Source organism: Hylobates moloch, unplaced genomic scaffold (genome assembly GCF_009828535.3).
Source record: "Hylobates moloch isolate HMO894 unplaced genomic scaffold, HMol_V3 SCAFFOLD_10, whole genome shotgun sequence".
NCBI lineage: Eukaryota > Metazoa > Chordata > Mammalia > Primates > Hylobatidae > Hylobates > Hylobates moloch.
Window position 1 is genome coordinate 70,344,464 of NW_026652285.1, and position 25,041 is coordinate 70,369,504.

General features: G+C 45.6%; 1 protein-coding gene across 1 annotated transcript in view; it reads right to left on the reverse strand.

Moving 5' to 3' along the window:
• CORO2A (coronin 2A) overlaps positions 1-25,041 on the reverse strand; it is a 70,147-nt gene that overhangs the window by 22,608 nt on the left and 22,498 nt on the right. Inside the window, exon 2 of the mRNA XM_032164650.2 lies at positions 11,006-11,206. Coding sequence (XP_032020541.1) covers positions 11,006-11,206 — 201 coding nt within the window. The remainder of the gene's footprint in view (positions 1-11,005; positions 11,207-25,041) is intronic.

Here is a 25,041-nt window from a genome sequence, read left to right on the forward strand (position 1 = left end):
GGGTCACAACAGGCAAGAGGGAGGGACTCTGCCTGGAGTGTCACTCCCTTTGGGACATCTGAAACTGCCTGGGGCAGCCCAGCCCCTCTGAGAAGGACTTCGTGGACGCTGTGGCAAGGCCAGACATCTCCCAATCTCAATGCAATTTATGTACTTAATTAAATCATTAGCTACCTTGTCCCTTCCTTGTTCTCACATCACTCACCTACTGATACCTCTCCGTGCCTGGCACAGAATGTAGTCCTGGTAACGAGTAGGAGCTGATGCAAATCAGCACCAAACCTCAGGAGCCGCGTGTCGGTGAAGTGAGAGCAAGGTCCCGAGGCCACACCCAGGTCTGGGCTCCCATTCGGGTCCTGGACACACCGCACAGGGTCCTCTGGGAAGTCATCTTCCCGAGCCTCAGCGACCTCATCTGTGCAATGGGGCAAGATCCCCTATAAATGGGGCTAATGTTCATAAGGCATCAGCATAATCACTCCAACCCTGGTTACAACATAATAAAGAGCCTCTAAGGCCTGTTGCAGGTAAGTGCTATGGAATGGTACCCGCACAGTAGTAATGGATGTGGTTACTTAATAAGAAACATATTGGCCAGGTGTGGTGGCTCATGCCTGTTATCTCAGCAGTTTGGGAGGCTGAGGCAGGAGGATCCCTTGAGCCCAAGAGTTTGAGACCAGCCTGGGCAACATAGTGAGACCCCATCTCTACTTACAGTAAGAAAAGAATTAAAAAGAAACATGAATCAAATGCAAGATGTGGACCCCATCTGGACTTTGAGGCAAACAAACCACAAGCAAAGTGGCATGTATGAGGCAACCAGGGACCATTAACATGAATTAGGAATCAGGTGAAACAAGAGTTATTATTAATGTGATCCTGGCATTATGGTTATGTCAGAAAATGTCCCTGGTTTTAGAATTGCATAATGACATGTGGTTGGGGGGGCGGCGGGGGGCAAAGGTTGAAATGACAGAATGTCTAGGATTTGCTTTAAAATACTTCAGGGAAAAGGGATGAGTGAAGCAAGAGGGAAAACTTGATAATTCTAGAATCTGGGCTGAGGAAAGTTCATCATATTATTTCTATCTACTTTTGTGCTTGGGATTTTTCCATAATTATGAACATAAGCTAGATTAGAGCCTTGCTATTGAAAATGCAATTGGCAAACAAGTAGATCAGTATCACCTGGGAGGAGGGAAGTCAGATTTTGCAAGTAAAATACAGGACGCCCAGTAAAATTCAAATTGCAGATAAACAACTAATATTTTAGCATAAGGAGGTCCCATGCAATATTTTACTTACAGTAAAAATGTGTAAAAACAAATTGACAGTTTCTTATAAGGCTAAACATGCCACTACCTTATGACTCAGCAACTGCACTCCTGGCCCTTTATGCCAGAGAAATGGGGACTTACCTATATTCACCCAAAAATATGTACACAAATGTTTGTAACAGCTTAATTTGTAATAGCCCCAAACTCGAAACAACCCACTGGCTTTCAGTGAGTGAATGGTTATATAAACTGTAGTGCATCCATACCATAGAATACTATTCAGCAGTAAGAAAGGACACAGGGGCAGGAGTGGTGGCTCACGCCTGTAATCCTGGCACTTTGGGAGGCCGAGGCAAGAGGATCACTTGAGCTCAGGAGTTTGAGACCAGCCTGGGCAACATCATGAGACCTCGCCTCTACTAAAAAAAAAAAAAAAAAAGAGGCCAGGCAAGGTGGTTCATGCGTGTAATCCCAGCTCTTTGGGAGGCTGAGGCAGGCAGATTAACTGAGGTCAGGAGTTTGAGACCAGCCTGGCCAACACAGCAAAACCCCATCTCTACTAAAAATATAAAAATTAGCCAGGTGTGGCGGCGTGTGCCTGTAGTCCCAGTTACTTGGGAGGCTGAGGCAGGAGAATTGCTTGAACCCAGGAGGCAGAGGTTTCAGTGAGCCGATATCATGCCATTGCACTCCAGCCTGGGCGACAGAGCAAGACTCCGTCTCAAAATAAATAAAATAAATAAATAAATAAATAAAAATTTAAAAAAGGAAGAAGGAACACACAATTGGTGCCAGGTGCAGTGGCTCATACCTGTAATTCCAGAAGTTTGGGGGGTTGGGGTGGGTGGATCACTTAAGCCCAGGGGTTCAAGACCAACCTGGGCAACATAGCAAAACCTCACCTCTACATAAAAAATATATAAAAATTAGCTGGGTGTGATGGCATGCACCTGTAGTCCAGCTATTCAGGAGGCTGACGTAAGAGGATTGCTTGAGCCCAGGAAGTAGAGGCTTCAGGGCTGCAGTGAGATATGATCATGCCACTGCATTCCAGCCTGGGTGAAAGAGCTTGTCTCAAAAAAAAAAAAAAAAACCACACACACACACGCACACACAAAACACACAAAAAATGATCAATACTCAATATAAGCAACAACCCAACTGAATTGCGAGAGAATTACACTGAGTGAAAAAAGCCACGCTGAAAAGGTTACATATTATATGATTCCATTTATGTAACATTCCTAAAACGGGAAAAGTATAGAAATGGAGAGCAGGTTAATTGTCATCTGGGGTTAAGGAGGGCATGGGGGTGGAGGGAACAGATCTTTGTGATGATGGAATGTTCTGTATCTTGACTGTAGTGATGCCAGTATCACAACAGTATGCTGTACTGTGTACTGTAGTCTTATAAGATGTTACCACTGGAAGAAACAGGGTAAAAGATACACAGAATTGCACTGTACCATTTCTTATAACTGCTTGTGAATCTACTATGATGTCAAAATAAAAATTTTAATTAAAAAGAAAAAAGCAAAAATAACGATTTGTTGTTTATCTGAAAGTCAAATTAAACTGGGCATCCTGTATTTTATTGGGCATCTCTGGGAGCTTGTTGGAGATGCAGATTCCCTGGCCCCACTTCAGACCCACTACATCAGAATCTGTGTTGTAACACTAAAGTGTGAGAAGCTCTGATTAGTGGCTCCTGGATGTGTTAGTCCATTTTGCATTGCTATATAGGATTATGTGAGGCTGGGTATTTATAAAGAAAAGAGGTTTGTTTGGCTCACAGTTCTGCAGGCGGCAAAAGAAGCCTGGCACCAGCATCTGCTTCTGGTAAGGACTGCAGGGAGCTTCCAATCATGCCGACAGTGAAGGGGGGGATCAGGTGTGCTGCAGGCCGCGGGGAGGTGTCCCAGACTCTTTTCAACAATCAGATCTCAGGTGAACTCATTATCACAGGGAGGGTATCAAGCCATTCATGAGCTGCCCCCATGACCCAAACACCTCCCATCAGGCCCCACCTCCAACACTGGGGATCACATTTCCACATGAAAATTGGAGGGGACAAACATCCAAACTGTATCACAGCTCCTGTTGGGTCTGGATTCCTAGGAGTCTGTGATGATAGTGATTAACACGTATGTTTGAGCTATTTACGATATTTCAAAAAGCCCAAAGAGAATCACACATTTTACCTAGGATCAGGTTGTGCAGGACAAGTGAGTTGCTTTTCTTCTTTTTTCTTTTTTCTTTTTTTTTTTTTTTTGAGACAGAGTCTCGCACTGTTGCCTGGGCTGGATGGAGTGCAGTGGCGTGATCTTGACTCATTGCAACCTCCACCTCCTGGGTTCAAGCAATTCTCCTGCCTCAGCCTCCTGAATAGTTGGGATTACAGGTGGCTGCCACCACGCCCAACTAATTTTTTGTATTTTTAGTAGAGACAGGGTTTCACCATGTTGGCCAGGCTTGTCTCAAACTCCTGACCTCGTGATCTGCCTGCCTCGGCCTCCCAAAGTGCTGAGATTGCAGGCGTGAGCCACAGTGCCCGGCTGACAAGTGAGTTTCAACCCTCCAGTGGCTTCCCACTGGACTCAGGATAGAGCCCAGACTCCTGCCTGGGCTTACGACGCCTTCGCAATCCAGGCCCTACTCCCCAATCTGACCTCACCTCCTCCCACCACTCTGTGGTCACAGCACATGTGTCCATGTGCTGACAATGCAGACACACCAAACCCATTCCCACTCAGGGCCTTTGCATGTTCTATTTGTTCTGCCAGCATACTCTCCCTCTAGAGCCTCAAGTGGCTCTCGGCTCAAAGGTCACCTTCCCAGGAATGCCTTCCCAGACCATCCTGCCTAAACTAGGTCCCCTCTCCCAACCCACGTCACACTCTATCACATCACACCAATTTATTTTCTTTATATTAGTTGTTAGTACCCATTTACACTGAGCAGTTCATGCAAGTTAGAAACAGTGACAGTTCTGAGAGTTTGAGTAATAAAAGGAAAACCAACTAATTATTGAATTAATTAAGAATGCAGTTTGTTTGGTGGACATAATCTTTTACAAGCATGCAAAGCTTGGAAGAAGCAAGTAGCAAAATGGGCCATCTATAGGGGTCCTTCCCATTTTGACCTTTTTATGTCTTTCTACAAATTCCATTTTGCACTTGTCCTTCCCTAGCTTGAAACATTCTCTCTCTCTTCAGGATACAGGCCACATGCCTCACCCCAGCATTCAAGGCTCTGCTCAGCTGGCCCCAGTCCACTTCTTTAGGGTACTCCCCTTCTCCTTCACACATTATTTGTTCTGGCCAGAGAGCTGCTCTCTGCATTGCTTCCTGAACATTCTATATACAGTCGCACTTCCATGCCTTTGCTTGTCCCCTTCCCTTTGCCATTTATGTCCTCCCTATTTATTTGGATGAAGAACCATGAGATAATTTGTGGAGTCAATGAAAATTTATGAGCAACAATTATGCACCCAACTACATTAGGAGGTACTAGCGGAAAAGCACAAATGACTTTAATTCAAAGTAGTCAGGGCATGGTTCTAAGGAAAAAATAGGCTTGGAATATGTCCGAAAAAAAAGAGAATGCTGTGGGAATTTGAGGGAGGAAGTAAAAGTGTCTATCCATGAACATAGTAAATATTTCCATTTATTGAGGTCATCTTTATTAGTCTTTTAACAATGTTCTATCATTTTCCTTCTAAGTGTTGCTTGTTTATTCCTAGGTATCCAGTCTTCTTTTATTCTATTGCAAATGTTTAATTATATCATCTAAATATTCCCAATATGTACACATGCAATTCATTTTTGTGTTCTGATTCTTGTGTCCACTACCTTCTAAATACTCTTACTTTTCTAATAATTTGACTACATGTTCTTTTGGGTTCTATGTAGACAATTATATATGTAAATAATAGCAGTTTTATTTCTTCCTTTTCCATCCTAATACTTTCAACTTTTCTTTTGCTATTTTTCTTTTTTTGAGATGGAATTTGCTCTGTTGCCCAGGCTGGAGTGCAATGGCGCGATCTCGGCTCACTGCAACATCCGCCTCCTGGGTTCAAGCAATTCTCCTGCCTCTGGGATTACAGGCATGCACCACCATGCCTGGCTAATTTTTTTATTTTTAGTAGAGACGGGGTTTCACCATGTTGGCCAGGCTGGTCTCAAACTCCTGACTCAGATGATCCACCCGCCTCGGCCTCCCAAAGTGCTGAGATTACAGGCATGAGCCACCGCACCCAGCCTCTTTTGCTGTTTTTCTCTTGTCTTTTCTTTAAGGGAAATTTTTATTGCTCAATGTTTAGTAGTTAGAGGACTATTTAGGCTTTCTGTTTCTACTTGAATCCGTATTGACAAGTTACATTTTTCTAGTCTTACTGCGCAGGCCATGACCTTTTATCTTATTCCTGATTTTATTTTATTTTGTTTATTTATTTTGAGACAGGGTGTTGCTTTGTCACCTAGGCTGGAGTGCGGTGGCACGTTCATGGCTCATGGCAGCCTCGAACTCCTGGGCTCAAGGCAGCCTCCTGCCTCAGCCTTCTGAATAGCTGGGACTACAGGCATGCTCCACTACTCCTGGTTAATTTTTGCATTTTTTGTAGAGATGGGGTTTCGCTATGTTGCTGGTCTTGAACTCCTGGGTTCAAGAGATCCACCCATCTTGGCCTCTCAAAGTGCTGGGCCCATAGGTGTGAGCCACCCTGCCTGGCCTGTAGATGCTTCTAACATTTTCCCTTTATGAATGATATTTGCACTATTTAACAAATAAGTCAAGTTAATAGCATGAATAATGTGACAAACTGACATCATGTGTCCCATGATGTAATGACCGAAAAATGATATACCACCTCATGCAATATTCTTGCGAAAAATACATAAATGATTCTAATCATGAGGAAACAATTTGGTAAGTCCAAATTTAGAAACATTCTACTGAACAACTGACCTTTACTCCTGAAAAATGTTAATATCATGAAATAAGGAAGACTAAGAGATGACAACTAATGCATGGTCCTGAATTGGATTCTAGATCAGAAAAAAAAAGCTATTATAAAGGTCATTATTGGGACAATTGATGTAATTTGAATTCGGGTTGTATATTATAATTAGCATTGTATCAATGTTAAATTTCCAGGATGTGGTTATATAAGAGAATATTCTTGTTCTTAGAAGATACAGACCGAAGTACAGTATTTGGGGGTAAAGGGTCATCTCTATAACTTCTTCTCTTTTTTTGTTTTTTTGAGACAGAGTTTACCTCTGTCACCCAGGCTGGAGGGCAGTGGCGCAATCTCGGCTCACTGCAACCTCTGCCTCTTGGGTTCAAGCGATTCTCCCGCTCAGACTACTGAGTAGTTGGGATTACAGGCACCCGCTACCACACCTGGCTAATTTTTTGTATTTTTGGTAGAGACAGGGTTTCGCCATGTTGGCAAGGCTGATGTCGAACTCTTGACTTCAAGTGATCTGCCCGTCTGGGCCTGCCAAAGTGCTGGGATTACAGGCGTGAGCCAGCACATCCGGCTGATAACTTTTTTTTTTTTTTTTTAAGAGATGGGGTCTTACTCTGTCACTCAGGCTGGAGTGCAGTGGTGCTTTCATAGCTACTGCAACCTCAAATTCCTGGGCTCAAGCAATTCCCCTGCTTCAGCCTCTCGTGTAGCTGGGACTACAGGTGTATACCACTGTGCCCAGCTAACTAAAAAGCAATTTTTTAAGAGATGGGGTCTTGCTATACTGCCCAGGCTGTATGTCTGTAACTTCTCTGTTTCCAAACACACACACACACACACACACACACACACACACACCAAGAGGCAAAATGTTAAAACCGGTAAATCAGGTGAAGGTTAATCAGGAATTAGTTCAATTTTATTTGCAAATCTTCTGTAGGCTTGAAATTGCTTCAAGATAAAAAGGTTTTAAAATGCTGTTTGCTATAGGTCAGTGAAATTCTCTCTTATCCTTCATTTGCTAATTTTCTTTTTTGTTGCTGCTGAGTTTTTCTCATGGCTGGGTATTGGGCTTTATCAAACATTTTTCTCCATCTATGGACATGATCGTATGGTTTTTCCTCTTTCACTTGCTAATATGATGATTTACCTTTATAGATTTACTAATATTAAATCACCTTTAGTTTCTGGAATAAATCCAACTTGGTCAGAATGTATCTTTTGTTATTTACTGTAATTTGCTAGTAACTTGGCATCCATCTTCATGAGTGAGATTGATCAATATTTTTTTCTTTCTTATTCTGTCCTCCTTGTCTAGTTTTGGTATCAAGGTTGCAGTGGCCTCACAGAATGAGGAAAGAAGTTGTTCATCTTTTTCATTCGTGGAAATGTTTGTAAAAGATTAGAATCTGTTCCTTGAAAGTTTTGTAGGATTTGCCTGTAAAACCATCTAGGCCTGGAGTCTTTCTTATGTGTTTGTGTGTGTGTGTGTATATATATATTATATATATTATAGATAAGATCTTATATATAATATATATAATATATAAGATCTTATCTATAATATATAATATATAAGATCTTATATATATCTTACATATAATATATATTCGACATATATATTACATAATATATAAATATATATAATATAAAATATTTATATATTTGACATATATATTACATAATATATATGTAAAATACAAGAAATATGCAAAAAGTGTAAAGAATGAAAATTATCAGCTTAACAAATTACTGGAAAATAAATTACCTGTAATTGCTACCCTCCCAGGCCAAGACATGAACCATTACTAGCACATAGGAGGTCTCCCATGAGATGCTTTACAGTCGTAACCCTCTCCATCCCCCAGGGGTAACTGCTATTCTGTTTTTCATGGTAGTCTCTTCTTTGTTTTTCTTTAAAATTTTACTATGTAATTATGCAACTGTTAAAGTATGGTTTAGTGTAGGCTGTTTTTAATTTAAGGTTAATTAAATGATATAGTTTAAAATTCGTTTGGCTTATTTCACTCAACTTTATCTTTCTGACTCAACCATGTTGTTGTATATAACTACACTTTATTCCTTTTCATGGTTTTGTATATTCAGTAGTATGGATATGCCATAATTTATTTATGAAATTCTTGGACATACAGGTTTTCCCAGTTTTGCAATAATACGAACAATGCTACTATGCACATTCTCATGCTTCTGTTCTGGCGCACAGAGCACCAGTGGTGAACACTGTGCAGTATAAACCTATGGGTGGTATTTCTGGGTCATAGGTATATGCATTTTTTTCTTCTTTCCAAAACAGGTGTGCCAGTTGACACTCCCATCAGAAGCATCTGATAGTTTACACAACTTTGTATACTTGCTGTCATTTACTAGTGTTAGACATTTTTGACAATCTGATGTGTAGCGGTATTGCACTGGTTTACTAATGAGGTTCAGTAGTTTTTCAAATGCTTATTAGCCATTTGTATTTTCTTTGCTATGAAGTGCTGGTTCAGTGTTTTGTGGATTTTTCGGTACATTTTATACATTCAAGAAACGAGTCTTTTGTCATGTTTATTATATCCTTTTCCACTCTGTAGCTTGCCTTTCCTTTTGCTATTTTCTTTAAGGGAAATTTTTATTGCTCAATTTTTTTTTTTTTTGAGATGGAGTCTGGCTCTGTCACCCAGGCTAGAGTGCAGTGGCGTGATCTCAGCTCACTGCAACCTCTGCCTCTTGTGTTCAAGCGATTCTCCTGCCTCAGCCTCCCGAGTAGCTGGGATTACAGGTGCCCACCACTGTGCCTGGCTAATTTTTGTACTTTTAGTAGAGACGGGGTTTCACCATGTTGGTTAGGCTGGTCTCGAACTCCTGACCTCATGATCTGCCCACCTCAGCCTCCCAATGTGCTGGGATTAAAGGCATGAGCCACCACACCTGGCCTACTGTTCAATTTTTAAAGTACTTAAAAGACTATTCCTTTAAAGGAGTATTCAGGCTTTCTATTTCTACATGAATCAGTATTGACAAGTTATATTTTTTAAGGAGTTTGTCCATATTGTTAATGTTCTCAAATTTATTGGCATACAGTTGCTTGTATTAGTTCTTATTAGATTTCAAAGCTCTGCTGTGATATTGCTCTTCTCATTCCTGATGCTTTTTGTACCCTTTCTCTTTTATTGTTGGCCAGTCTCTGCAGGAGCTTGTCTATCACCCTTTTCTAAAAACAAACTTTTGGCCCTTTTATCTTCTCTAATGTATCTTTATATTCTCTTTCATTGATTTTTGCTTTTTATTATCTCCTTCCTCAAATTTTCTTTGGGTTTATTCTGCTGCTCTTTGTTTGAAATTTTTTTTTTTTTTTTTTGAGACAGGGTCTCACTCTGTTGCCCAGGCTGGAGTACAGTGTTGAAAGCATGGCTCACAACTTCCCTGGGCTCAGGTGATCTGACCTCAGCCTCCTGAGTAGCTAGGACCACAGGCAAATGCCCTCATGCCCAGCTAATTTTTGCATTTTTTGTACAGATGGGGTTTCACCGTGTGGCCCAGGCTGGTCTCAAACTCTTGGGCTCAAGTAATCCTCTGGCCTTGGCCTTCCAAAGTGCTGGGATTACAGGTGTGAGCCACTGTACCCGGCTCCAACTTCTTAGATGGAATGTTTAGTCATTAATTTTTAGGCTTCCTTCTTTTCTAATGTAAGCATTAGTGCTATAGATTTCCCTTGAAGCCCCACTTTCCCTACATCTCGTAAGTTTTGTGATATATTTTATTTTATCAGTTCCAAGGATTTTTTAATTTCCATTTTGATTTTGTTTATGGCCTATAAATTATTTAAAAATATGTTTTTAAGTTTCCAAATGAATGGGAATTTAAGATTCATCTTTTGTTATTGATTTCTAACTCAATTGCATTGTGTTCAGGAAACCTGGTCTATGAGATTCTAATCTGTATGATCTTTTAACTTCTGAAGTCCTCTGGGGGTCTAAGTCTGCTATTTGTTGTTTCAACTGTCTCTCACTCATGGTGGTGTACATGCTTTGTGATCTTTGTGAATTCATATTTCTCCATGTTTAATCTGTGGGGATCCTGTCCACATTGTGGATGCTTTCCTCTGGAGAGGCTTCATGTCGGTTTCTGCTGTGAGCCAGTGGCACTACTAACCTGGGATCCCTCTAGCCCCTTCAGGTGTTCTGCCTTAAGGTAGAGACTCAGGGTTGGCATGCTGAATGGACCTGCTATTAGGTTGATCTATGTGAAACTGTTGCTTTTTTGGGGTCAAAACCAGTTGAATATCCACAATTTTATATGGTCCAACCTATACTAGCAACATTTGGTCTCAGGACAAGCCTGTTCTTCCTGCTTGCTTACTGTTTGCCTCTCCTAGCTAGTTTTGACTCAATGTTTGTTTCCCTTTTTTTGGTGGGGAAGGTGGCTTTGGAGACTTTCCCAATTTCCTGTAATCCCAGTAAAGCATTAAAAAATTATATTTTATTCAGGAGGAAATTAATTGGCAGAATTATTTTGAAGAGAAGAGGAGAGATGCTAGGAGTAGCTAGGCCAACTGCTAGAGGCTAAAATTCAGGACAGGTGTATTTTTCCCAGTGAGGAAACCAAGGCTCAAAGAGATGAAATGACTTACTCAAGGTCACACAGCTAGCAATGGGCAGGGCTAGGACTTTCTAGAAACCCAGGCTCTTTCCACTTTCCCTCTGTCCTGCCCTGCCTCCAGAGAGCTGTTGGGGCCTGGGGGTGTCCTTACCTGGTACAGGGGGATGACGAGGAAGGCCCCTCCACCAGCACACTCAGTCACAACTGCAATGAAGTGGGGGTTCACGGCACAGAAGTGGTTGTCCTGAACGCTGCGGGTGATGGGCACGGAGTCGTAGCAGTTCTCCTTGCTGGCTGGTTTGCCAAAGACATGACGGAACTTGGAGCTCCGGTACTGGGGGTGCCATGACATCTGCAGGAGACAAATGGGACAAAGGGTATGAGACTCACTGCCCTGATCATGGGACACATGGAGCTCTCATCTTAAGAGTACATAAGAGGGTATGAGCAGGACAGTGGTCAGTTCAACGTGGACAGTGACGCACTGTGAAGGGCGACCAAGTGAAAAGTCTCTAATTACAGTTATTTCTATAGACTTGGTGAGATAAGATGGGATGATGCATAGCTATCACTGACCTTCTTGCTGATGTGTTAAGGCTTTCAATCCCTTTGAGTGTGAATATAAAAATGCAGAAGAACCATAGAGAGAATCCACCACATTGACCCCCAGGTGCCGTCTCAGCAGACAGCCCAGCACCCTCAGCCCAACTAAGTAGGTACCAATGTACTCTCTGGAGCCAGCCCGCCTGGGTTTCAATCCCAGCTCTGTCTCTTATCAGCTGGATGGCAAGTGACTTAACCTCTGGAGTCTCAGTTTCTCCATATGTAAAATGAGGTAACAAAAGTATCTGTCTCAGCTAGGCATGGCAGCTGATGCCTGTAATCCCAGCATTTTGGGAGGCCAAGGCAGGAGGATTGTTTGAGCCCAGGAGTTCAAAACTAGCCTGGGCAACACAGCAAGACCCTGTCTCTAAAAAAAATAAAAGAGAGATTGAAAAAAGTATCTGTCTCATAGCCTTGTCATAAGGATTAAGTTAGATGATGTATTTAGACCCCTTGGTGCATGGCAGATACTTGATCAACAGTGGCAATCACGGCCACTAGTATCATCTGGGCATCTTCAGCTTGCTTTGCTCCTCGTCCAGCCTTATATTTGTTCACTCAATATTTACTGAGCATCGCTGTGTGTCTAGGCCCCGTGCCAGGTACCAGGGAGTTTGGAAACAACAGGCCTGAGCCCAGCCTTTACAGGAGTGAAGAGTCCTCTGGGTGAGGCTACGAGAGAGTCTGGGCCACCAGGACCCACTGTACTATGGGTAATAACAGAGATTCGCACATGACAGTCAGGGAGAGCTTCTCAGAGGAAGTGACAACTAAGCAGTGACTTGGAGGATGAGTAGGAGTTGGTCATGTAGGCAGGATGAGGGAGAGCTGGGGGAGGGTGTCAGGCAGATAGAACAGTTTGGGGGAACCACATGTGGTTTAGTAAGATTATCAAAGATAAATTAAAAAGAAGAAAACACACACACGTACACACACACGCACACACACACACACACACACACACACACACACCCCATGTATATTGAGTAATGTGAATGAAGAGAATACAAGCCAGAGGGGTGAGGAGAGCCAGATCACGAGTGGCCTGTGAGAGGGTCTAGGCCTCTTTCATGGCCAAACCTATACCCATAATACCAGGGGGCCTCCTCTTGGCCAGAGCGACCCTTCTGAATACCAAGCCCTCACCACCCCACCCCCACCTCGTATCACCCTTTATTTATTATTATTTTTGAGGAAGGACCTTGCTCTGTCACCCAGGCTGGAGTGCAGTGGTGTGATCATAGCTTGCTGCAGCCTCAAACTCCTGACCTCAAGGATCCTCCTGCCTCAGCCTCTCAAGTAGCTAGGACTACAGGTACATGCCACCATACCTGGCTAATTAAAAAAATTTTTTTCCTTGCCATGTTGTCCAGGCTGGTCTCAACCTCCTGATCTCAAACAATTCTCCTGTAGCTGCCTCTCAAAGGTTGGGATTAAAGGCGTGAGCCACTGCCCCTGGCCTCACATCACCCTCTGATGCTGCCCATTCATTGATGCCCTACAGGATCAAGGCCAAATCCTTTGGCTTAGCATTCAAGGCCTCTGGCTGGGTCTCATTCCATATTCCAAGATTCGTTTCTTCTAGCTCATTTAAACGGCACCTTCCAGCTTCCCCAGCACCTGCTCTTGCATCTCCAGCCCTCTGGCTCTTCACCCTTCCCTCTCCTGCTGCTTGGCTTGCCATTCCCATGCCCCCATCTCCCATTCCCATCTCCACAAATCCAAATCCGCCCCTTCCCTAGCTCCCAAGCCACTTCCTCCAGAGAGTCCTCCTTGATATCCCAAGTAGCAGAGATCTCGCTCTCCTCTGTTCCCTGACAGCCACCTCTCCCCTTGCCTTTAGCCCTTGACACTGTCTACCCCGATTTGGGGTTCAGGGTCAGTTCTCATTTTCTCTGTTGGCTTGGAGCTTCCTCGGAGAAGGCTCTGCTCCAGGAGTGTCCAGCACAGTGTCTATCCCCCTTGGGCCCCCACCTTCCCCGCTTGTGGGAAGGCAGGTTTGGCTGGGCCTATACTGGTCAAGAGAAAGAAGATGCTCACCCAGCCCACACGGCTGACCCATGAGGCTCTTCTCTGTGCTCAGTTCCTCAGAACGAGATTACACTGTGTGACCTCAGGCAAGTCACAGCGATCAGGGCCTGACCCCTGAGGCAAGTCCTTTAGACAGCACCAGGTACCACGTCAACCTTCCTGACCCCTGAGGCAAGCCCTTTAGAAGCACCAGGTAGCATGTCAATCTTGCAGGGGCTTGTATATCCCGTAAAGCTCAGAAATTCCAACTCTCCTTTCAGGAGCTTTGCCCTAAACCCTGGCTGCATTTGCCAGAGCTACAGGAAGCTGCACAGAATGTAGGGATGGACTGACTAATTAATGCCCATGTGATTCCAGAAAGGATTTAAGAAGACTCACAGAAATAGAACACAAGGTAGAAGGAAATGAAAAAGCTACAAGAGAAAAAATAGGGACACAAGGAAAATGCAGGTAAAAAGAGATCACCCGAAATGCAGGAGGAGTTAAGCTAGGTGTGCTGCCAGGTCCACCACACAGAGGAGGTAGACCTCAGATTTGGGTCTGAGCTTCCTAGTGGCCAATTCAACAAGGAAAACAGAATCAGAAAGGGATTTATTTGGTGTCTATAAGATAAAAGCCACAAGTTGCTAAGGAGCAGCACATCTTTTCTCTATAGTGAGTTTTGAGAGAAATGGGTACTGGGGGTCCCCTTGGAAAGGAACAACAAGGACAAATGACCTCCCTAGGGTCTTGGCAACTTGGTGGCAGCAGAGGAGCCACCTTGGGCCTGGGCTGGGGGTGGGAAAACGAGGAGCAAATCAGCAGGCTCCACTCCAGGCCCCCCACCCCTGCCTCACCTTGACCAATTGCTGTGGGTGGCGGGAGTACACCTGTCTGTGGCAGCTGGTGATGCTCACCAGACGTCCCATTGCTCCCCTCATGTCCAGGCCCCTTGCAGTCAGGAAGCCATAGCACACATCACTGCCTCCTATGACCCATTAGCCAGTGGATCATGGGAGGCAGTGATGTGTGTCACTTCCAGGCCAAAGCACATGAGACCTGCCTGTGACCCTCTAGGACTCTCATCCTTGGCCGAAGGGATGAGAAGCGTGCATGTTTCAGGTGGTGCATCTATAAGGTAGTTGGTCCCTCAGGAACCATGTTTAGCAGAGCACTTTCTTCTACTGACATACAGTGCAACAGAGAAATACACTTGTAGAGTGAACCATGAGATAAGGGGTTATTTGTCATGGAGGACAGAGACCCATCCTGACTCATATAGCCTATGCAAGTCCAGCCCATGGAGATGGCAAGTGGCTGCCTGTGCTTGGTGTGGCCACAGAGGAGGCAGGACCCGGATCATCTCAGGTACCCGGACTCTGAGGGCAGTGGGGAGCTACTGGAGAAATTAAAGCAGGGGAGAGGCTGGGCATGGTGGCTCACACCTGTAATCCCAGCACTTTGGGAGGCCGAGGCAGGTGGATCACTTGAGGTCAGGAATTCAAGACCAGCCTGGCCAACATGGCGAAACCCCATCTCTACTGAAAATACAAAAATTAGTCGGGTGTGATGGCACGTGCCTGTAGTCCCAGCCACTCTGGAGGCTGAGGCAGGAGAATCACTTGAACCTGGGAGGCGGAGGTTGCAGTGAGCCAAGATTGCACCACTGCACTCCATCCTAGGGAACAGAGTGATACTCTGCCTCAAAAATAATTAATAATAATTCTAATAAATAAAGCAGGGGAGATAGAGGACCAGATTTAATTTTCAGATTTTCCTCTGATTACTGAGCAGAGGAAAGGTTAGAGCAGGTAAGAGGCAATGGTCACCTGGGCTGAAGTAGGGTAGTGAAGTGGGCGGGATGGTGGGGAGAGGATGTTACTGAAATACCAAGGAGGTGAGATCAACCAAACGTGGTGCCTGAGTGCATGTGGCGGGCCTGGGGTAGTCACTGATATCGACATGACCTTACATTAACAACAGCCCTGGCCCCTTCCAGATCCTCTGAGCTGTCTCCCTCCACAGCCTGTCTGTGCACCTGTAGGGGGTACCTGGGGTCTGGCTCAACTCCTGAGAGCCACTCCCCATCCAGGAGGAGTGAGGAGGCCGTGAGAGGCCTGGGCAACATCTCCCCTGGAGCTCACAGTCACCTCTGTGGCAATAAGAAGTCATGGTTTTTGAGTGCTTACAAGCTGCCAGGCGCCATTCCAAATGCTTTCCATGCATGAATAGAGCAAGTGGGTGCTACCTTGCTCCCCGGTTCAGATGTAGGTGTTGAGGCCAATAACCAGGTCACACAGCTAGTGAACAGCAGGCCTGGGGGCTGCGCTCAGCTGTCTCAAGCCTGCAGCTTTTGAGCCTGCAGCTCCAGGTCCTCACAGACAACACCCATGATGACGATAGCTCTTTCAGACCCATCACAGCCCTGGATCTCACCACTGTCCCTAAGAGGAACTGTCATGATCATGATCACTCCCACTTTACAGAGAAGGAAAATGAGGCCTAGGAAGCTAGCTAGACCCCTCTGGAAAGGCTCCCCACTTCCCCACGGATGAAGCCAGCTGACAGCAAAGGAGCGTGAACATCAGTGCCCTTCTGTCCGCCCCCCAATCCTCTCCCCACCCTGACTCATTTGCACTGCTAAGATTCTTCCAGACCTGCTGTCACGAACGGAAATTACACAAGTAGGGGGTGGGGAAGCCGCTAGCAAGGCCAGCTACCTCTCCCTTTGTGTGTGGTAATGGAAGTGTATGTGTATATGCATGGGTGAAGCTTGTGCACGCGTGCTGGCCTGTGTGCGTACTGTGTGTGCACAAGAACCGTATTCATCAGGAAGTTCATGAGTGCCTGTGTCGTCTTGTGGGTGTGCATGCACGTGTGCATCCATTTGGATGTTTAACTGAGGCTGTGTATACACACGTGCATGAGCGCATGCATGTATCAGTGCATGCATGACTTTAATGACTCAGCAATTCAGAGAACAGGAGTTTCATTTTCCCTACAAGCAGGCACTTGCCCACAAGTGAGTACTGTAGCGGGCCCTTCGCCCACAGGCTGGGCCAGAACAGCCGATTCGAGCCAGGTCTATCCCAGGCCACTCGTCTTATCCTGCCCCATTCCATCTGGGTGGGCCCACATCAAAGCCACAGCAGGCCTTCTCAGGTGTGGCACTCTGGGACAGCCTGCTGGGGCACAAGGCGGGAGGCGGCATCCATTCTGCTGCTGCGATCCCATGCAGGCTTGGTGGGCCTGGTGCCATGGGATTAGGCTCCGGGGCCTGTGAATTCCCCACTCCCAAAAAGGATTTAGTCATCTCTGGGTTTTGCATCGCACTGAGTTATTTCTTTTTTTTTTCTTTGAGAGGGAGTCTCGCTCTGTTGCCTAGGCTGGAGTGTGCAGTGGTGCTATCTTGGCTCACTGCAACCTCTGCCTCCTGGGTTCAAGCAATTCTCCTGCCTCAGCCTCCAGAGTAGCTGGGATTACAGGCGCATGCCACTGTGCCCCACTAATGTTTGTATTTTTAGTAGAGACAGGGTTTTGCCAAGTTGCCCAGGCTGGTCACAAACTCCTGACCTCAGGTGATCCGCCTACCTTGGCCTCCCAAAGTGCTGAGATTACAGGCGTGAGCCATTGTGCCCGGTCTTGAGTTTATTTCTTAACACCTGACAGTGGCTCACAACTCTCCTGCAAGGTAGGTGGGGATTATTTTCCCCATTTGATGATGGGAAAACTGGGGTGCAAGGGAAGTGACTAGACTGAAGTCATGTTATGATGAGCAGTGCAGGTGGGAAGTAGTCCGAGACTAGTTGAGAGACCCTTCTTCCTGCTATGCAATGTGCTCCTCTCTTGACATACATGTGGTGTGTGTGTGTGTGTGTGTGTGAGAGAGAGAGAGAGAGAGGGAGACAGAGAGAAAGAGACAGAGAGAGTTTCCTGCCTGTTCCAAAGGCCCCTCTTCCTTGCCCAGCCCTAAACTCATTGCAGGACAAGGGTTAGCTGCAGGGTGGCTGAAACTGAACCCAAACTGGGTGTGGTGCAAACCATTATAATAGATTATTCATTAATTGTACTGTTTGTGGCTTTAAGGAAAGAATGAAATGACTTGATCTGGTCTTTGAATAGGATGGGTAGGCATTGCTGGCTACCAGTGCCCCTTTGTAAATTTGTGGTTTCACATATAATATTTGAAGTTTCATCTTTTCTCTCTCTTAAAATTTGACTTGTGGGCACAGTGAGCTGCCACCTGTAAGTGCCTGGTGAAAGGGTCTGAACCATCACACTTATGCCATAGACACAGTTAGGGAAGATTAGAACCACAAGTTACCAGTTGTTTCAAAAACTGAAAAGAGGTTACTGCTAATCAGGATAAAGAACGCTCTATGTGAAGGTGCCCTACAAAGGCTGAGAATTCACACAATATACATCTCATTATGGGTGGGTCCCTCACCTGTATTCCAGTCCCTGACCCACTATTATCCATCACAGTTTATCTTGATCCTGGCCTTGGCCCTAAACTTGCCGGGAAAGCTCTTTTCTGTCATCCAGAATCCTTATGGGGTCTCTGATCCACCCATTGCGGGTGGGATATCTGGCTCTGAAGTCAAAGCCCATGGAGGGTAAGGCTACCCTGCTGCCAACCTAGGCCTCTGGGTAACCATTTCCCACAGCACCTTCCTTTCTCACCAGGCAGGAAGAAAAAAATACAAGGCTCAGCTACTTCTCCTCTGTAAGGGTTTTATTCACAACTGGCCTCTGTGAATCTGAGGCCAGGCCCTGGTTTAAACCACCACCTTTTGGCACGAGGTATCTTAACTTTTGCCTTGCACTGGCTAGCAACAAGGTCTGAAGTGATACAGTGGGATCCAGGGTGCTAGGACCTAAGAGTCTCACCCCACAGGGTAATTTTTCCTCCCTCCTTCAAAGCAAAAAAGGTCCTTGCCGCTCTCCACAGAAGTAGGGCAACTAACTGTCTTGGTTTGCCTCAGATTGTGGAGGGGTTCCAGGGAGGCAGGACTTATAGTGCTAAACTGGGGGAAGTCTTACTTAGGCAAACAGGGATAAGTTGGTCACTCTCCCACCACTACCACCACCATCAAGGTGTATGTCTAAAAATTCTTTTTTTTTTCGAGACAGGGCCTCACTTTGCTGCCCAGGCTGGAGTGCAGAGGCGTGATCAGAGCTCTCTGCAGCCTCAACCTCCTGGGCTTGCGCAATCCTCTGGCTTCAACCTCCTGAATAGCTAAGAACAAGCATGTACCACCATGCTTGGCTAATTTTTTTGTAAAGACAGGGTTTTGCTCTGTTGCCAGGCTGGTCTTGAACAGCTGGCCTCAGGCGATCCCCACACCTCAGCCTCTCAAAGTGCTGGGATTACAGGCATGAGCCACTGTGCCTGGCTTACACGTAACAATTCTATTGTAAATCCCTGGTAGCCCTGACTTTGTCAAGTTGCCTGCAAGAGAGGAGGCTCTAGAATCCATTTCTTAAAGAGCCCAACATACCAAACCAGAGAATAGAAATTTCAAAGCAGAATAATCCAGGAAGCTTTATAAAGAGAGGTGAAGAGGATTTCATTCAATCTCCAATCTTCATCCACTATTGACTCGGTGCTTATTCTGCGCCAAGCCGTGTCAGGAGCAGGGCTCGGAGGGGTCAGAGATGAATAATTCAGTCACTGCTCTCCACATGTTCATACTTCTCAGAGAAATGACCAAGAGCAGAAAGAGATGAGATGGTGTGACCTTGAGGGACTGCTAACATGCAGGGCAGTGGCTTGCAACTTTGCACATTAGAATCACTTAGAGTACTGGGTGGGGTACCCAGATGCCAGCACTGCTTAAGCTTCCCTTGTGACTCCAGTACATGTTAGGAGCAAGGATAACAGAAACACATAATAGATGTGATGCAGTAGTTCTCAAAGTGTAGTCCCCCATTAACCATATCACTAGGGAACTTTTTAACTGCAAATTCTCAAGCCTTCTTCCCCAGACCTACTGAATCAGGCATTCTGGGGGCGGGGCTCACCACTCTGCTTTAACCTGCCCCTCAGGTTCAAGTTTGAGACTCAGTGGTGTAATGGATGGGTTGGCAACACCTGAACCCACTGCCCAATCTTAGCATCACTAAAAGAGATAACTAGACATTATGTGCTGCTAATATGAAGCAACAGGAAACACTGCTTATAAAGTGGCCTTGCCAAAAAATGAAACCCAACGTTGACCGAGTCTTTGTATGTAACTGTGCACACAGAGTATGGAGAAACATGTTAACAGCCACACGGATGCAATCAGGAAAAAAACAGGACATCCTACATGCTAAGTTTTCTGGTTTCTAACATTAACTCAAAATGCAACAAAGACCTAAACAGAAGAGCTAAAACTATAAAAAACCTTAGAAGAAAACGAAGGGCAAAATCTTCACAACATTGGGCTTGGCAATGATTCCTTGGTTATGACACCAGGAACAGGCAACAAAAGAAAAAAAAAAAAGACAAATTGTATTCATGGAAATTAAAAACTTGTGTGTATTTAAGGATACTAGCAACAGTGAAAAGGCAACATATGGAATGAGAGAAAATATTTGCAAATCCATCTGATAAGGTGTTAATGTTGAGAATATATAAAGAACTCCAACAACTCAACAACAAGCAAGCAAACAATCTGATTTGAAACAATCTGATTTAGTGCACTGTTGGTAGGAATGTAAAATGGTTCAGTTGCTATGAAAAATAGTAAGGCAGTTCATCAAAAATTTAAAAATAGAACAATCATATGATTCAGCAACTCCACTTCTGGAATATACACCCTTAAAGAAATGAAAGCAGGGTCTAGAAGATATATTTGCACACTCATGTTCATAGCAGCATTATTCACAATAGCTTAAATGTGGAATCAACCCAAGTGTCCGTTCACAGATGAACGGATCAGTAAAATGCGGGATATTCAAACCATGGAATAACATTCAACCTTCAAAAGGAAGAAAATTCTACTTTGGGAGGATGAGGTGGGTCGCTTGGGTTCAGGAGTTCAAGACCAGCCTGGGTGACACAGCAAGACCTCATCTCTACTAGAAATAAAAAAAAAATTAGCTGGGCATGGTGGCACACACCTGTAGTCCCAGCTACTCTCGGAAGGCCGAGGTAGGAGGATCACTTGAGCTCAGGAGTTAGAGGCTGCAGTAAGCTATGATTATACCACTGAACTCCAGTCTGGGTGATAGAGCAAGATCCTGTCTCAAAAAAAAAAAAAAAAAAAAGAAAGAAAAAAGAAAAGAAAAAGGAAGAAAATCCTGAGACATGCTATAACATGGATGAACTTTGAGGGCATTATGCTAAGTGAAATAAGCCAGTTACAAAAAGACAGCGCGTGATTCCACTTATATGAGTTACTTAGAGTAGGCAAAATCACAGGGACAGAAAGTAGAATGGTGGCTGCCAGGGGCTGAGGGTAGGGAAGAATGAAAAGTTATTGTTTAATGGATATAGAGTTTCAGTTTTGCAAGATAAAAAGAGTTCTAGAGATGGATGGTGGTGATGGCTGCACAGCAGTATGAGTGTACATAATACCACTGAACTGTACACTTAAGAATGATTTAGATGGCAAATACTATGTTATGTGTATTTTAGTACAATGCAATATACATATATTTTTTAAAAGATCTGGTTTCTTTAAGATGACAAGGTAAAAGGGACAAGGGTCATTACAGTTCAGAAGAGACTTAAGAGATCAGAGGCATAGCAAGAAGTACAATGTGTGGATCCTGTGTGGATCCAGATTCACACAAACCAACTGCAAAGAGGCATCAGCAAGAAATCAGGGAAAGCTGAGTGGGCACCTGACAGTATTAAAGAATTGTTGTCATTAGGTGTGGTAATAATACTGTGCTTATATTAGATAAGAGTCTTTATCTTTTAGAGACATATGCCTAATATTCACAGATGAAAGATATAACATCTGGAATTTATCTTAAAATAACTTGGAGTTGTTGGACAGAGGAGGAGGGAATGAGTGAGTAGAGATGAAACAGGCTGCTGATGGCTACTGAAAGTGGGTGAGGGTACAAGAGGATTCATTTGAATCTTCCCTTTAATTTTGTATGTGTCTTTAAATTTCCATTGAAAAAGATTTAAGCAAGAAAGAAGCAGGAGAGCACAGAGGTGGCCCAGGCCCCGGAGCTTGACTGTCAGGGGTCTAATCTTGGCTCTAAACGGCCCTGTCCAACACAGAACCTCTAGTCCCACAAGGCTTCTAAATTAAAGTTAAAATTAAATAAAGTGTAAAATCCAGCTCCTTAGTCACACTAGCAACATTTCAAGAGCTCAAAAGCCACATGTGCTTCATAATCACAGATGAAACCATATAAGCAACACCCAGTGAACAGTGTAATTAAAGAACACACCCGGGCCGGGCACGGTGGCTCAAGCCTATAATCCTAGCACTTTGGGAGGCCGAGGTGGGCGGATCACGAGGTCAGGAGTTCGAGACCATCCTGGCCAACATAGTGAAACCCTGTCTCTACTAAAAATACAAAAAAATTAGCAGGGCGTGGTGGCAGGCGCCTGTAGTCCCAGCTACTCGGGAGGCTGAGGCAGGAGAATGGCGTGAACCCGGGAGGCGGAGCTTGCAGTGAGCCGAGATGGTGCCACTGCACTCCAGCCTGGGGGACAGAGCCAGACTCTGTCTCAAAAAAAAAAAAAAAAAAAAAGAGAACACACCCATCTCTGAACAAAGTTCTGATGGACAGCACCGCCCTATCATTTCCTATCTGCCACTCTGGGCAAGTTACTTAATGTGTCTATTTCCTCACCAGGAAAATCAGGCACTACAAATACACATAATAGCTAACACCTATATTGCTGACTAGGTGTTAAGTATGTTCCACATACTAACTCAACCCTCATGCAAGTACTGTCATAGCCCCATTTTTAAGATAAGGAAACAGGGCACAAAGAGGTTGTATAACTTGCCTAAGTTCACATAGCTAGTTAGTGGCTGGGCTGGAATCTGAAGCCAGGCTGTTCAGTCACAGGTCCACACTCTCTCTCAGGGGTTCCTGGACACTTACATAAGGTGATACACACAGCATGCAGAGTGATGCTTGGTGCATACTTAGCATTCAAAAGACGTTGGCTAGTAAGATTGTTGTGGTCCCAATGTGTACAGGACACTGAGATGTGATTTAACACACAACAGGTACACGCAGGGAGCCCAGCATTTTGGGTATCTAAGTAAAAATCCCAAACCAGAAAGCATAAAGCAGGCTGCCAGGGGCCAAGTGGCTCGTGAGAGTTCCAACCCCTGGTGCAAACCATGATGATGGGGGAATAGACACACACACGCAGAAGGCTAGCTGACAATCCTACTGATCAAATAGAATCCAAGAGAGTGCATTTGTGCATCTCTCCGGGCTGGGCTCTCCTGGGTGGAGGCCAGAAGGCCTCACCCTGCCCTAGTGCTGAGGGGCCTGGGACGCGGTGGAGGGGTTGGGGAAGAAGCCCTTTGCTTTTTCTCCATCAGCACAGCCCAGGCAGGGAAGCAGGAGCGCAGCCATCCGCGAACCCTCCTTTGGGGCTTGACCATCACCAGTGAGGCAGAAGCAGTCTGCAGCTGGCAAATGCAAATCCCGTCCTCAGGTCTCCGCCTTCCCCGCCCCCGTGCCGCCCATCCTTCTGGTCCAGCACAGATGCATCTCTGCAGGCCCACAGGAAGTACAGATTGAGTCAGAGAGCAAACCAAGACAAGGCCTCTTTCTTCCTGATGAGATTAGGCCTGAGGGAGTGCCTCCTCCCCACATCTGACACTGCCCAGAGCCACCGTCCCTGGGTGGGCCACCTCCTCCTGCCCTGCCTCCTCCCCAGCCCTGCCCCCACGGCCCCCACCTGCTCTCTACCCCTCTCCCAGGCCATGCCAAGGCCTGAGCAGCCTTCTCTCTTGGGGACTCGGGCCTCGCATATTCCACCCCCAACTCTGGCCCTGCACTTTCCCTTAAAACGCACCCTGAGTCCCCTCTGTCTTCAGGATAAAGTCCTCTGCTGGACTTGGGTTTTGAGGTCCCTACATTCCCCCTGAGTCTTTGACCTCCTTCTCATCTCCACAGACCTGTTCTCTGAGACAAACTGGTCTGTCTGCTCTCCCCTCAAAGCATCATGGTTTTCAAAAGAGAAGGGGAGAAGCAAAGAGAAAATAAAGAAGCATCATTTTCCCAGATAATCCGTCTTTGCTCATGCCCCTTCCCTCTGCCTAGAACTAAGCCAGCTCAGGTAAGTCGCTGGGTGGCTCTTAGCAGGGCTCTTAGAATGCCCCTTCCTGTCACCCCACCTTCCTGGCCCAGCTCCAACAGAACCACCTCCAGGGAGCCTCCCCAGCTCTCAGACTGAGCAGTCTCTCCATCCCATGCAGTCCCATCCTGACATTTGGGGAGGTAGCCAAAGGCAGGGAAAAAGAAGGCACCAAGTTCAAGCCCTGGACCCCTATTTGTCTCTGTGCCATAGCATTAGAGTATCCTTATATTTTTCTCATAGAAGCTAGAAGATTAAATGAGATAATGTATGTAAAAGACCTTGCATGTGTCTGCACAAAGTAGGAGCTCAGCTCATGGAAGTGCCCCTCCTCTCCTCCTTTCCTGCCCACCGTGTTTTTTCCTTCTCTTCCTTCCTCCCCCACCAACACACCCATAGGACTGTCAACCCTAGATGGTTCTCCTCTTCTGCTGTGCCCACCTACAGCCCTGTGGGTACCCAGGGGGAGGCCAACCTGACTCCTGGCTTGAGCTTTCACTCACACCAGCAGCTTCTTTTGAACCCCTCCTTGGGGCGCTAGGAGCCAAGGGGCTGGGCCCATCACTGTCATAGCAGGTGTGCTGGTCAGGCTGGAGAATCCTAATTCTTTTATTGTTGTTGTTGTTTTTTTGAAACGGAGTCTCGCTCTGTCGCCCAGGCTGGAGTGCAATGGCGTGATCTTGGCTCACTGCAACCTCTGCCTCTGGGGTTCAAGTGATTCTCCTGCCTCAGCCTCCCGAGTAGCTGGCATTACAGGTGTGCACCACCACACCTGGCTGATTTTTGTATTTTTAGTAGAGCAAAGGGGCTTCACCATGTTGGCCAAGCTGATCTGGAACTCCTGACCTCAGGTATCCGCCCACCGTGGCCTCCCAAAGTGCTCAGATTACAGGCGTGAGCCACCGAGCCTGGCCGAGAATCCTAATTCTGACACCAATTCGCTCCATGACCTTGGGCAAATCTCGTCCCCTCTCCCGCTTTCTGTGTTTCTATCCATATAATAGTAATAGCCCTGCCCTGCCCACTTGTTAGGACGGTCTGTGGAGGGTGCTGCAGCCCGCACACGCCAGACACACACAGGACCACAAGGGCGACAGAGCTGTCCAGCCGTCAGCTGTCCTGAGAAGGCCTTGTCCTGCCTGGACCTTCTGGAGACAGAGCAGAGCTTCCTTCTGTTTAATCCCCCAAATCAAGCCCTGACCAAAACTCCACACAGGTTTATTGCCCCACAATCTCCTTATCTGGGAGTTTCGAGCGACAAGGGTCACTGGGGATTTTTCAAGACACCTCCAGGAGGG